A 15272-nucleotide genomic window follows, 5' to 3' on the forward strand; every position below is an offset into this window, starting at 1 on the left:
CTAACAAGACTCTCAAAATACCACCTTTTGGCTATACACAGAAACTTTCAGGCTTGCCCCAGCGTAATCTGTAGCTGCTAAATTGTAGTTGGAGCAATCACATTTATCTCACCAATAAAATGTGTCAAACAGAAGACATGATTGTGTCTTCCTTCCCTCTGTCATTACAGCTGTTGTGAAGCCGTTAGGCTCCTGACCTAAGGGCATGTTTTTTATGCCTAACATAAAACTCTTGAGATCGTGCAGGCACAGTAGTTCAGATGGAGAAAAAATGCTTCAATTATGTTCCATTTGTTCTTTCAGCCAAAAATAAGAGCAAGAGTTACGTTTTTGGGCGTCCCTCTTCATTTATGTTGTGTATCAGAGTTCAAATCTTCTGTGAAGTGAAGAAGATACATATATCTTTTACAGAAAATGTAACTTAATTGAATGGCAGTATGTTAGACACAAAGTTCCTCGTTTCAGAAGTATTTCTGATTTTTTTTTTTTATGGCTTTCTATGATGTAGAGGAACTGTGTTACCTCTTACACCAAATTTTTGCTGGTACAGTTGCCCTCTGGACTGATGTAACTCTGAACCTTGAAGATGTAGGAGGAAGTTGACTTGAAGAAGATAAGAGTGAAGGGGGATAGAAGCAGGGATTTCTCCCACTTAATTGGTACCAATAAGAGTAAAACTAACCTTTCAGGAGCACTCAGCTTCAATGAAGTGTGATCACAAAAAAAAATTATATACCTTATAGACAGTTCCCTCTCACTATTGCTTTCCAATGTTGTTTCAGTTTGGCAGAATGCTGCTCCAACAGACAAGAGTTCAAAATGTGTATCTGACAAAATATTCAATGTGCTGAACAGCACTTCTGAATGCAGACAGGTGCACAATTGGCATTTACACAGGTCAATGAATGTGCATTTTGATAAGTTTGCAGTATTAACAGTAACTCCAGGTGCCTTGTCTTAATAGTATTTAAGATGAGCTGCTTAGATAAAATGTTCAGGAGGTTTACTCTCTATTTGGGGAATTTCTGGTTCTTGGTGTGATATGCTAATTAGTGTAGAGTTAAGGGATAGTAAGCTACTAAGTATACCACTTAGCTGTGGAGTAATCTTTATCCTTTCAAATTCAAATGGCTTTTGCTGAATATCTTTATAGTCTGTGGAAGACTTCTTTCCTCTTCTCCTTGTTGTTTAAATTGCTAATGAGTCTGTAGCATTAGGTTAGAAACTCCCTTTTTGCCAGATTGCATTACAATAACTAAGTGTCTTTGATTCATCTCAGCAAATGTCCCTGCTTCCTTTCTAAACCTGCTAGCTGGGCAAAGAGTGTTCTTTGTGTATTTTTGTTGATTGAGTCTAACTGCCTGTGCAACTGCGCTATTGCGTTCCTGGACGCTTTCCTTCAGAGATGGGAACCGGGGAACTTAAATCATCCAACTTCTGTCCTTCCTCCTCACACTCAAAAAGATGTTGAACAGTTGGCATTTTAGCTGGAGTTTCTGATTTGGGTAGTTGTTTGCTACCTTGGTGTTTAACTTCTGTTAGAGTTACTCAAGCTAACTTGTTATTTTCCTTGCTAATATTCGGTCTCTTCCTTTATCCAGTAGAAAAGTAATTTTAAGAGATGGTGGCTTGATTCCTTGCTCCCAGGGTAAGAATAAGTGTTGCCTGGGGCAGTTGCCATTTGAGCTGTTAAATTATTTCACAATTGTTGAAACTTTTGCAAATTGCTGGAAAACCACCACATTTTTGTCAAAATGTTTCTTGTAAGGATCTTGACACGTGTTGGTGGAGTTCAAGAAGACAGCTGCTGCTGGGAATAGTGGTCTTGTTGCTTCATCCTGAGTCTCAAATCCTTCCTCCTCTTTGGAGGCTTTCAAGTCCCTGCTTTCATTCTGGAGGTGCCAAGGTGATGCTGTGTCAGTGACTCAATTGATGACAGTGTACATGTGGGAGGGGACAGTTTTGCAGTGCCTGTGTGTTGGCTTGGATGAAGGAGGGGCAACAGAAGAGCTGTGTGTCCATGGCACTGAGGGCACTATCAGAGTTGGACTTGATGTGGGAGAGAGGTTGAGACTTGAGTTTTGTATGTGCAGCGAGGTGCAACTTAACAGTTTTGATGAGAAAATGCAAAAAATGGCCAGTGGAATATTTTTTGCATGATTGAAAATGCAATAAATGGAGATACCTGTGGATGATGAATTCTCTTTGGGATTCCAGAGCTCAGGGTCCTTCAAAATGTCTGGACTGCTGCTCTGACTCAAGGAACAATGCACCTGAGGTGTTGATGATGCAATGGGAGAAGTCTGTGAGTGGAGGAGTTTTAAGAAAAATTATCTAAAATACTCTATGCCTTAGACTTCATGCTCCACTGCAGACACGAGAAAATCTGAGCTCTTCTGATAGGACATTCATGTCATCCTTGTAAGCCAGCTTTAAGCAAGGGAGATCTTCCACAGTGTTAATAAAATAAGCAGTTCAATCAAGAATGCTTTCAAAGCAATTTTGTGCCTTGCTGCAGCTGTTATCTGCTTCCCCTTTCTTGACTACGTCTTCATCCTCTTGTGCAGTACTGTGAGAATAGCATGACTTGTGCTGCTGGGCATGAGTTAGTAATGCAGCTCCTGGCCGTGAGCGAAGGGTGGCTTGAGAGCCATCACCTCCTGTGTGGTTGAGGCTTGGCCTTCTGCTGGCTTGGGAGTCAGGAATCAAGCCACCATCCCTTACTGATTTCCTTGTCTGGCTCCAGGAAGATGGGTTTGTGTGCTATCACTATGCTGGTTTTGAGGTTAGTTAAAGGAGAGATCTATGAACTAAGTGGATATTTTTTCTTTTCAGGAAGAAGAGATGCCAGAAGTAGAAATTGACATTGATGATCTTCTTGATGCAGCCAATGAAGAGGAGAGAGCTCTCAAATTACAGGTAATATTATTTTATAATTTTAAATCAGAATGGGGCTGAAGTAATGCATCTGGATCCATATATTGTGTTTGATTGAATCCACTGTAAGTGTAGAATTAAAACTGGGAGATTCTTAGGTCTGAGCTTAGCATAATCTACTAGGCTGTTCAAAGGTAATCAACATCCTTGTAGATAAAAAATGTCTGGAAGATAGATGATAACAGGAGTAAATAAAAGTTCAAAGAATCCAGTATTATAGGGAAATATGCTAAGCTATATAAGCCTCATTCTAATTTGTACAAGTATAAGAAAATAAAGAACAGAAAACATAGAAAAATAAAGAACAGTCACACAGAAAAGCTGTATGGCTGAGAGTCAGTTATAATGGCCAGATAGTTACTTTCAGCAGCAGAAACATATATACATGTGTATACAGACCAGAAATCTTCCCTTGTCCTTAGACTATTGGCAATTATTTCTCTGTCTCTGCTAGCTAGAAATTGGAACCCATCAAGCTACTTTGGAGTAACCTGTCAAAAAGCTTGAGGAAAGGTAAGATGGTCAGGAACAGGAATTAATAGGGAAATTCAAAAGGGGTCTGCTGAAATGACACAGTTCAAAACAGCTCTCTAATTCTTTGAATCCTCTGTGAGGTAGAAGCTAATCAAAGGAAGAATGAGGGGGAGAAAAAAAGAAATAAAATTGTCTTAATATCTATCTATATCTATCTATCCATCTATCTAAATCAGGTACAAAACCAATATGAAAAGGCTCTGTTTATAATCTTTTCAGATGCATTGTTAAAAGGAAAACTGCTCCAGGGTCATGTTTTGCCCTCAGCTGCTTCTGGGAGGTGACTAATGTGGTGCTTAGATGCAGCTCCTCTGATTTTAGTGCCTGTTGGCACCCTTTTCTCAGTGCCCACTGGCCAGCCACAGAGACATGGGGCATGGCCCTGGGCTGTTTACTGAGAATTCATTAATAACTTTGCTGCTTCTGCCTAAACTAGCTGCAGCAGCACCCCTGCTAAGATTAACTGTCTGTACTTCTGCATTACAAAGACTCTGGTGCCCTCAGAGAAAGCTACCTTTCACATTTCTGTTGCTGGAAGAAATGTTCTTGGATTCTCCTCCTTTTTTTTTTGAGAGAGAAGGGTTTTATAACTTCCTACCTAGAGGAAGAAGCCATTGTTTCTCTCATGTTGCAAATCATTCTGATCCAACCAGAGAGCAAAGATAACTTGCTATAACACTTGCTTTTCAGTAGCATCTTCATTCAGTCATTCCTGGTTCTTGCTCCTTTTCTTTCCCCCCTGTCTTGTCAGGTTTCATGCTGTGACTTGTTTATGTTCACTGTTATTTGCTATGGGAACTGACACTTTCATATTTTGCTTCTAGGAAACTCTTGTAGATTGCTACAAACCAACAGAGGTAAAAGACTTTTCTTAAATACTATTCATGTGTGGAAACTGTAGCTATGTTCAAGATAAAGTAACTCTACTTTTATACTTATGATAAAGTAATTAGAGGAATGTTAATGGATAGCTGATGGACTTGGGGCTTTATATCCTGGAAATGTCTGTGCCCTGTCCCTTAGCTACAGTAGGAACATGATTTTGCCATGCAGAGAAACTGCTGGTCATTCCAGCTGAAGTATCAATATTGTCTTTTGTAATGTCCATATTGACTATACTGATGCTTAAAGATGTCATGTGATAGAAAAACTAAACAATTCTCATCAGATGGTTAAAATATTTGCATGATAGACTGTGGTCTTCAATCTGAAAACATTTAATTTTATCTCTGACAGCAAAATTTTTTATTCTTAGAACTGTTATGCAGATATGCAACTTGGCTAATTGTGTTTGTGAATGGACTTGAAAAGAATTGTTGGATAATCTGAACCAGCAAGATTTAGTTACTCAGCTTTCAACTTGCATATCTATTAATGTCTCCAGTGCCAATATAGCCTACTTCTCATATAGTAGTGTGTGTTTACTAGGAAGAGTAAATATTGTAAAAAAGACCTTGGACTCACTGAAAAAAAAAAGTATTCAAAACTCTAGGTCATGGGTCAGTTTCTTGGTTCCATTTATAAGGTCAGTGCTTTCCCAGAAGTGGTGGCTGCTGCGCAGTATTTATTAGAGGTGGTGGCTTACAGGATTCCCCTAATCAGAGACCTTTCAGCTGTGCGGGACTAGAAACCAGGCGATGGGTTCTTGAAACAAGGCTTGCATATAGGCTGGTTCTTCTGTAATACCTGCATCTGTTACCACATAAAGTACTGAGGCTTAAGGATAGCCAGACTGTCAGGAAGAACCACTGGTTGGTTGAATAAGCACTTCTCAGTCCATCAGATTCTTCTGGGCTTTTCCATTTTTATTGATTCCTATGGCAGATTGGGGAAATTCTCCATAATTGTTATTATAACTGCTGGTACAAACTTTTTGACAGGGCAGAGAATTGACCCTGGAAGACTTACATGATAACACTTGTGTAGCTTGATCTATGTTGTCCTTGGTTTCTCTACAGCAGGTAACACACATTTCTCATTGTGGGGATGCCATAATGCCAAGTCTTCAGATGTCTCACTGTAGTAATACAGATGACCCCTGTCAGCCTTCTCCAGCCTTCTCTAAGCACATGCAATTGAACCTTGGTGGCTCTTCTTAAGATAGGTGTGAAGACTGATACGGCATGTGGAGACTGACATGGCTCTTCTCTCAGGCTAGAGAGAAAAAGCCAGAGTCATGACCAGGTGGTAGGAACAGGTTGCCGAGAGTTTAACAGTCATTCAATACTGTGTATGTGAAGGCAGATGAAGAAGGCAGAGACTCAAATAATTACTCTTCTTCCTTCTTCATTGAATGTGTAAGCTGAAACTTGACACATTGCAAGGGCAAATTTCAGAGAGCTGATAAGGGTACTTGACAGATGTTAGTGAGTTTTCCATTGGAAACCTTGCCATGCTGGCAAAATTCAGTTGGCATGGCAGTGCACAGGAAAAAACATCCTGGACACATGTGCTTGACTACCCTCAAGGCACTTGGATGAGGGTGAGATTTTAAAACTGAAATGGTGACTTGTGTCTTCAGTCATCTGCTAAAGGAATGGAGGCAGCTCCCTTATCTGGGAGAATATTCATCTTCCTTGACAATCTTTTGAGACAGCCAAGTTGAGTGGAGTACTTAATCCACTATTCTGTTAGGATAGTTGCCAAAATGAGTGTCACTTCCCAGCACTGTTTTCAAAGCAGCAGCTTTTCTTCATCTATGGCATGTAATACTGCATGACTGCTAACTAAGTCCACTTAAAAATAGAGATTTTTAGCATGCCATGTGTGGACTAAGAACAGCCTTTAAGTTGGCTTAAAATTGCTATATGAAGATCCACACTTCATCTAGAAAATCTTCAGTCCTTTTTTATTTGCAGACCATTCAAAACTATTAAGGTAGTTGGCTTGTGAAAGGATTTTTAGAAGATTTGTGGAGAATGGATATGAGCTGATGGAATTTATCCTGACCAATCAGGATATCATCATATCATTAAGAGTAATACAGTTTGCAAAAGGCAGTTAATTCCTAACTGGGGAAAAAGTTATATAATATGATACCTCTGCTATTCAAACATAAAGAAAAATAGTACAGGCACAAAGCTTAATAACTTGAAGCTCTTATCCCATCTGTTAAAAAAACCCTCCGAACATGCAAATATGTATTTTAGGTCAGTTTTGCTTAGTGCCTTCCATTTAGACTAAAAGTTTAGGAAAGAAATAGGGATTTTTGCATGTACTCTGGAATGACTTGTCATCAGAGGAAATGGAGTTAACCAGGTCACTTGAAAGACGGAAAGAACTCTGAGCCTCTTTAATAATTTGGTCAAATATAGTAGCTGGCTGTAAGCTGGGAGGAACTGTTATGAAACCTTTCTTCTAATGGAAATATAGATAGTCTGTTGAATGTGCTCTAAAATGTTAAAAGCTTTTCTAAGGTAGTAGTTATGGCTGTTTTAATTTGTATGGAAATATGCTTAATGTGGGAACTTCATGTAGCGAGTCATGCACACTAACTTAAGGGGTATGTTATCTGCTAAATCAGTGCCGTAACCAAATTTGGGATCTGAACTTTTGTGGCTGAAGAGTAGCAGGGAGCAGCATCCCCCTCCTGCATCATCGATGTGCCAGAGCAGCCAGTTCTTCATTCAGTCCCATGCATCGCCTGTGGAACCTTTGTCAAGTTGCTGTCTCAGTTCTGTTTATATGATGAAGAATCTTAAAGTAGATCACAGGGAATTTCAAATCCCATGTTAGCAGTGAATGTAACAAAGAAATTTAAATATAATCTGCAATCCTGATGATAAGGTTTAGTTACTTGACAGTAGACTTTTATTTAGGATAGGAAGACTATTGTGGCTGTGAAATCAATGAGGTTTTTTCAAGATATATGCTTTGAAGAAGGCTGACTAAATTTGTGTTACTGTATCTCTGCTATTGTTAGCAGCAAAACCACTCATTTAGACTGGGCATTGCAGAAGATCTAAAATGTTTGTGGTCAATGTGAATTAGAGCTTCTCCTGGTGGGACTGGCAAAGAGATGACAGGAGAAATGACAAGGAAACTCATAAACTACTATGGGAGGGAAATCCAATGAGTGGGCAATTTTTATGCTTACTTACTCCAAAAGATGCAGCTGAGCAACACAATGGCTGCAGATGATGAATGTTTTAAGAGAACTGGATAAATTAGATTTGTGGTTTATTTACTTCTTTTTTTCCTCATAGAAATATACAAAGCTTCAGATTAATTGGCCAGGAGGTCTCTCTCATTCAATCAGGATTAGATCTATCCTGACCATTGTGTTAGTACAAAACTGCAAAATGAGAGAAATAGGAGATGAAGTTGCATCATTAAAGAAAGTTGCATTGCTGGGAACTTTGACTTAGTAATGATTTTCAATAGGATTTGCAAACAAACTATGTTCAATTGTTGTGCATATTTTCTGGAAAACTTAAGCAGAGATTTAAGTCACTAACTAGTCATTTACTATTTCAGCAGCTTTTGAAACTTCATTTTTAAAAGGTAGAGATGCATTTGCTTAACTATATATTTTGCAAAGTTTAATTCCTAGTTGGAGCAAATGACATACGTGTTGGCAAATGTGATACAGCTTTCTAGAGTGGTCTAGGCACTGTGGATTTAAAACTAAAACCTGTTTTGTTCAAACAATATATGTATTTGGTATGCAGGCATGAGTAGAAAGTTCGGTGTTTCTGAAATAGAATCCCAAAACTTTAGAAGGATTGTACATTTATTTTGGTACTACTATGTAATGAATTATTTCAAGTTGTTTTTACTGCTTGGCCTCAGTGCAGTGTACAGCCTTACATCTGTGTGAGCCTAGGAACTCATTGACATGTATTGCAGGGCAGCTGATGGGTAGTAAATTATTAAGTCACAGTAACTGTATTATGTGCCCATATTTTTGAAATCAAATAGGACAACTTGTAGAGAAAAAAGATTAAGAATCATGTATATTTAAAAGCAATGCAGATGGAGGAATTTCTAGTAAAACATGGTTTCTTGTTCATCCATTTGACCACTGAATTCAGTGAACTAAAACTCGTTATGTGGCTGCTGAGATCTGCCCTGTATTGTACTACAGTGTTGGAGGGATTTAATCTTTCATGTTTTCATTTCTGCAAGTACTCCTGAATACAACTAATAAATACCCATAGCAGTATCCCTTCAAGAATGGAGGAGCAAACAGTGGCTTGGCAAGAATAAGCTGTGCTTGTTTACATGCTGCCAAATTGGAGAATAACTGGGCTGCAGGTCTTTACCATGGCTAAGCTTTGTGGTATGTAGTTAGTGCCTTGTACAGGGCTCAATGAGAACCTAAATTGCTGCATATTATTGCTCTCACTGCATATTGTCGTCCTCTGGACACTGATGGTGCTGTGACCTCACTGGAGAGGGTGTATTGAGGCAGCTTCTGGTCCTGTTCTCCCACATCTGTGCCTCATTACTTCTCTCCTTTCTGTACAACTGGCTTCAGGTTTGAGCCTGTGTAGAAGGGAAGGTGTTTGGCAGTAGGACAGTTAGAGTTCCCTCTTCCCCCCCACCTCCTTTTCACATTCAGATGGCACCTTTTTTTTTTTTTTTTAAAGTAATTATTTAATATCTTCCACAGGTAGTAGCTGTGGGATTGCTCTCCAGGCTGACTTTAGCTTTTTACATCCAACCAATCAGGCCATCTCCAAGAAACAGCCTTGCGCAAACAGTTAAGGAAATCTTGATTTTTGACTTGGCTGCAGGGAAGTAAAGCTGTGAAGGAAAGCTGACTTAGGATTCATTTCATGCTCTAGTGAAGCAGGTAGACTAGAAACTCTAAATTTTAGTCTAAGAACTAGTCCTAGTACATGTGTACTGTTTCTGGAAGAGAAATCTGGAGAGACAGAGTCTAATTAGTTTCCAGAATTAATTGGAAGACTTGAATAGCAAGCCTAGAATTCATTGTTGGGCAAATGACCTCATTAAAACAATGAATCACACCACCAAAGCAAAGAGGTGATTTCCTCCCCTTTCCTGAATTATCATTTCACCTTTGTTTGTCATCTTTTGTTTGGAGGGTGGGTTTTTTGTTTGGTTTTTTTTCCCTAAGGCTGAATATAGATGAGTTCAAATGAACTGTAGATTTAGTCTCTTTCTCTCATTTAAATTTACCTTTAGAATTAGAAATGTCTTCTAGAAACAATAATTTAGTATTATAAATTAACAGGATCCTCAGTACTTGTAACAAGGGTGTCTCCTTGCAGAATATCTGTAAAAAGAATTTAAACCAAGTTTGTGTGAATTCTTGCTTGTTTAAAAAATTTTTATTTTTTATTTACCAATGCACAACAGTGCTGGTATGGGGTTTTTCTTCTATTAAAAGTGGATGTAGCCTGTGTATTCCTGTGGCTGTAACCCTCCAAGGAATAATGAATAAGTTCTTGAATTTTTAGCTGAATTATTCTTATATGTTTCTCAACTCAGTGAATTAAATCAGTGTAATAGGTAATTAATAGGTAGGTAATTCAACCTGTGTTACAGAACTACTTTTAACATAGATTTGTACATGATCAACTTTCAGATGCTAAATTTCAGCATATCTTGTTAGAGGGGATTTCAATAAAATGCTCTGTGTAAAATGATTTTTGTGTACGAGGTGGAGACAGATGTCTATATTAAGCCTTGACTCAAATGGCCACAAGAAACAAAACTGCCATTTCTGAGTGATGCTAAAGGAAAAAAAGAAGGGTATTACTGTCATAAAGCAGAGTTAGTTATAAAATGAAGGCTTATGGTGCTGTGAAGTCTCTTTTCCTGCCTCCATAAGGGAAAATGTACATCTTTTCTAGAATGCTGCCTTTCCTTGATGGGGAGCTGCAAAGCAGGAAAGGCAGAGGTGCGCCAGAGCAGAGCTGTGTTAATGACAGCCAGGCTCCATGCAAGTGTCAGATGCAAAATGATACTTAAATCAGAAATGTGCTGACCCAGTGCTGTGGTTTGTGCATCCATGGGATGTGCACAACAGCCCTACTGCATTATCCCAAATGTCTGCCACATACAAAATGCTCTTGTTGGGTTTTACTGTTTCATACTGCAGACCCTTATTTCAAGAAAAAATAGCTCCTGAAAGAGTAAAGCATCGTAAATTATTATATGAACTTTTTCAAATGAATGCTTCCTCTGCCTTAAGAATAGCTGCAGTTACCTCAGATCTGCTTAGGGGGTTGTCCCTACAGCGTGGTTTATTTTGGCAGCCCTAAGAAGTTTCCAAGTGGTGTTCAAACTTGCCTGAAAACTTCAAGCAAGTATCTTGTTTTGCAAAAGAAGACGCTTGTGATACCTCTTCAAAATATAAGGGGAGGAATTCCTCTCTTGCTTTAATGTCATATTGAAAAGCAAGTGACCTGTGGCTGTGTTTCATATCTAAGGGAAACTTGCTCCAAACTCCCCCAAGAGAAAATGGGCAGAGAGATGGCAGAAGTTCCTCCCAAACAGTACCATAGGTGTCCCTGATCACTCTGCATATGCCCCTTCCTGTAAGGCTCTTACTTTGAACTTTTTTGAAGCTGTTGGACAGTTTCCAGATGCAGTGCCTTGTTGCTGCCTTGATGGTGAATGAAGGTGGTATAGAGTATTTGTGACTTGAACAGAAAATTAAGTTTTTCAAAGGGAAGAACTGCACTTCCACCCATTCCTTCCCAAAGCTGTCTTATTCTGATGTTTTGGCATAGGAGTATAGGAGTTTTTTTCATGGAAAGAGCTGCTGAAAGTCAGTAATAATGGCCTTAATCCCAAGTAAAAATCTTTTAAGATCACTTTAGGGTGTTTATTTCTATAATGATTTTACTGCGGGGCTTTATTTAAGTTTGATAGTAAAAAATCCTAAAGTGTGTTTATATGTTTCAAGCAGCAGCATGCCACGTAGTTTTGCATTATCTATCAGGTCTTTACAATGATGAAGTGTTGACAGAACCAATGCAAAGTGCATTGGAAACTGTGAACTTTCAGAGTAAGCACGTCTTCCTCATTTTTCTGGTTTTCTGAGTGGAAAAGTACTGGACTCTGACAAGTTTAGAGTAGACATTGTTGCAGTGGCTTATGCCTGCGTGAAAAAACACGACTTCTGGAGGGTGGGGGGGCAGGATTTGGAGTCTTAACAAATCTGTTTTTCTGGTCATCCCTTTAGGCTGTCTGTCTATCCAGATGGGAAGCGTGGTATTGATATACGCAGATGTATTCCTGAACTGGCTTTGGCCTAATTCATGGGCGGAGGCCAGAATATCAGAGGTTCTTAGTGAGTGTTTGTAGACCACAGTGACATGTACGCTGCACTGCCTTTGCTGCTGTTGGTTTCAGCCACAGGTAGTGTTGGTGCTGTGACAACAACGGTGCAACAGCACATGCAGCTCAGTATAAAGATGCGTAAAAGGTCAGGAAAGGAAATTGGTTTCTTGGGATGATACCTGCCAGTGTTGTGGTTCTGCTAGAAAAACCTGGGATATTTCTTAAGTTAAAATACACATTTACAGATACTTTCCTTATGTAAAGTGTAGTACCTGGTTAATATATGTTTCTATGTGAGTTTTTTTGAGAGGTACTGTGTTGTCTTTAAGGTGGTAACTTTGTTCACTGGAATTCTTAGCTTCAAGCATTCAGACAGGAAGTCATGCTTTTTATTGTTTCATAGAATCATAGAATGATCTGGGTTGGAAGGCACCTTAAAGAGCATCTAGTTTGACCCCCTGCCAAGGGCAGGGACAACTTCCATAAGACCTGGTTGCTAAAAGTCCTATCCAACCCAGCTTTTCACATAACCTGACTGACAAAATCCATAATTACATTCTATGTTTATAGCTAACAGCTTTCTTATACAGTACTGTGGATAAACATTATTTTCCCAGTGTGATAGTAAGATGATTTAGCTTTTAATGCATCTGTAGTTACCATAAGAAATGGTATACTAGAAAAAAATTCAGATAATGATGCAATTCTGTAAGCTTCTGTTGTCACACAGACTGAATTGGTTTGTTTTGGGATTTTTTTGTGGGGTTGGGGGTGGGGTTGGTTGGTTGGTTGGTTTTTTGTGTAGTGTTTTGCTTTGGGGTTTGGTTTTGTTGGGGTTTGTTTGATTTGGAGGTTTTCTTGGGTTTGGTTTTTTTTCCAGAGTAGTATCATTCACCTGGCTCTGCAACCAGTTCCACCCATCATAAGCCAGTGGTGCTACCTCTGGCTCCTTGTTCCTGCCTTGCCTCACTCAGTGTTAGTGTGGACTGAGTGGTCAGTCTGCTCAGAGGGCTGAGCCAGCTTGGAAAGTAGCAGGCAAAGAGGAAAAACAGCCGCATTTTTAGCCATATCTTTTTCTGTTTACAGCTTAGTATGAAGCCAACCAAAATGCTAGTGCCGGCACGTAGAGTGGTGAGAGAAACACCTCTTTTGGCAGGAGTGCTGATTTCTGTGCAGGCTTAAGTTGTGAAAGTTTGCTTTGACTGTTTGCATTGTATCCAACCATAGATTTTGCTTCATTCAATAGCTGGTAGAACACCCTGTGTGGTAAAAGCCTGAAAGATGGCTAATGACTGAGCCAGCACACTCACAAGGAAAAGCTAGTTGTTCACAGCTCTGCTGGGTGGTGAGGATATGCTTATAAGGTTTCTGATGATCAGGCCAGAGAAATTCTAGCTTAGCAGTAAAAGCTTAAATAAAAATGCATAATTTGCTTTCTGAAAATTCTCAATCATGGTATTATGGAATCATTAAAATTACTCATATTTTCTATTTTTTTCCCTAGGAATTTATCAAAGAGCTGCTAACTCGGATAAGAGGAATGAGAAAACTCAGTCCCCCTCAAAAGAAGAGTATATAAATAACTTGAAGTAGTAGCACTCTGTAAAAGACATGGCAAGGGAAATGGGACTTTGAATACAAGACCTTTATTAAAATAATTGTCATTCTCCACAACTTCTTTGATTTTATTCAGTTTTGACTCAAGGAATTTCTTTTGTGTGTTTTAAGGGTTCTTTTTTAAGTGTCAAATTTTTTTATCAAAAATATCAACAATTTGGATGCTGCTCAACTTCCAGCTGAGGATTACTGAAGCAAGTGAAGAATCCAAGAGTTAGTGATGAGGGGCAGCAAGCCTACATGTTGAATCAGAAGATCTTGTAAATTTACAGAGCTAGGGGACTTCTCCTTGCAACTAGTTGGATAACGTTTCTTAAGTTGGTTGTACATTTAACTCATGGATGTCAAGTTTATTGTGCTTGTCTGTACATAAATTTTAAAGTGGGTTGTGAATACTGTTTCACATGGATGGAAGGAAAAGTTTGTTATAGTAAATTATTTAAATTGTGGTTATCGCAAATTTGCTACCAGAAGGTCCCAATTTAGATTACTGAAATAAGTGCTGCCATTTTTCTAAATACCCTTAAAGCAGCCCAGTGAAGAATTTTATCATATCTCCTTGTTCAGACTGCAACAGATGAAAATTGGGAATTTTAAGGACTTAATTTGTAGACTTAAAAGTTATTTGATTGACTTTGATGCTTTGCCAGGATTACTTCCTCTCCACCTCATGGTCTCTTGGAGCTGTGCTGACCTGTACTGAATATGGGCCTGCAGTGATATCTAGAGAAATGTCCATCACCATTTAAAAGCTGCTTCAGGCTGGGGGAAAGGCAGTGATACCAAAATGAATTGCAAGTACTGTACTGCATTTAATGATGTAGTCTTAATCAAATGCAGATTCCTCTCTTATAAAGGTAGGCAAAGAATAATATAGTCTTTGTTTATAGCTCTGTCCTGAGAAGTGGGGAGACTTCTTAACTTTGGTTCTCTTACTTGTAAAAGCAAGAACAGACAGAGATCCCTGCTCCCTTCTGAAAAATGTCCTAACTGGAATGTTCAATAAGCTACCATTTACTGGTAGGTGACACTAGTCAGACATTTTATATCAAGGGTGCTCTGAACATATTTTATTTTTCAAAAGAAGTACATGTTTGTGAATTTTATGTATACTGGCAAGCTTTTTTAATGTATTTAATTTTGTAATGTTTACCGATGATTTTATTTACCAGATATTTACTCAAATAAATGGAACAACTTGTGACTTGTTACATGTACACTTTACAAGACTACTGTTGCTGAGTAGGTGTTTTTAAATGAAATTGCTTCTCAAAAAGAGAAACCTGGGAGGTGGTAAGTACATGGAACCCAGCTGTATTGACCCTTATTGGCTTTTACTGTGCCCAGTATCACTTAAACTCCTGTAACGTGGTGCACAGCTTCACTTTTGAAACTCTACTGCAGATGAGGCCTTCCTTTCCTGTGCCTCAAGGGATATGAAACAGGATGGGAAAAAAAGCTTGGAAATTCTTTCAGATAAATGCTGGTAAGTTCAAGTAATTTTTTCCTGTCCACCAAAGGTGAGTGTAGGGGAGGGCTTACATGCTGTGACTCTCAGTTGTCTACTGAAGGTATGGCAGAAGGGGGCCTTTCAACTGGAGGCACTCTACCTTTCTTCCATTATGTACCTTTCTGAATTCTCAAGAAATTCCAGCAGCCCTCAGAAGAGGCTTGCCTGCAGCATTTTAAATTTAGATCTCATGTTTTGCTGAAGTTGCAGTTTAGCTCTGGATTCCTAAGGAGTCACCGAGCAAATTTTTTTTAAATTGTGAAATGAAACCGATGCTTCAGGGAAATCGAAGGGAGCTTGTGAATTCATCTGTTTTTGTGTTGGTATATCCAGTTATTGTTGTCAACATTATCAGTGAGATGTCTTTGGTTCTGAAAGAGGTCAATGTGAATCGTGTGTCTTGCCACAGGATGAC

The 15272-nt window shown here is 38.9% G+C and overlaps 1 protein-coding gene across 1 annotated transcript in view; it reads left to right on the forward strand.

Annotated features, from left to right (window-relative positions):
* Positions 1 to 14564, forward strand: part of PPP1R14C (protein phosphatase 1 regulatory inhibitor subunit 14C) — a 51669-nt gene extending 37105 nt beyond the window's left edge. The window contains exons 2-4 of the mRNA XM_050316333.1: positions 2836 to 2919; positions 4296 to 4328; positions 13235 to 14564. Coding sequence (XP_050172290.1) covers positions 2836 to 2919; positions 4296 to 4328; positions 13235 to 13309 — 192 coding nt within the window. The 3' untranslated portion in view covers positions 13310 to 14564. The remainder of the gene's footprint in view (positions 1 to 2835; positions 2920 to 4295; positions 4329 to 13234) is intronic.
* The last annotated feature ends 708 nt before the right edge of the window (positions 14565 to 15272 follow it).

The sequence above is a fragment of the Myiozetetes cayanensis genome, unplaced genomic scaffold (assembly GCF_022539395.1).
Source record: "Myiozetetes cayanensis isolate MyiCay16 unplaced genomic scaffold, myiCay2020 scf2-11, whole genome shotgun sequence".
Lineage (NCBI taxonomy): Eukaryota > Metazoa > Chordata > Aves > Passeriformes > Tyrannidae > Myiozetetes > Myiozetetes cayanensis.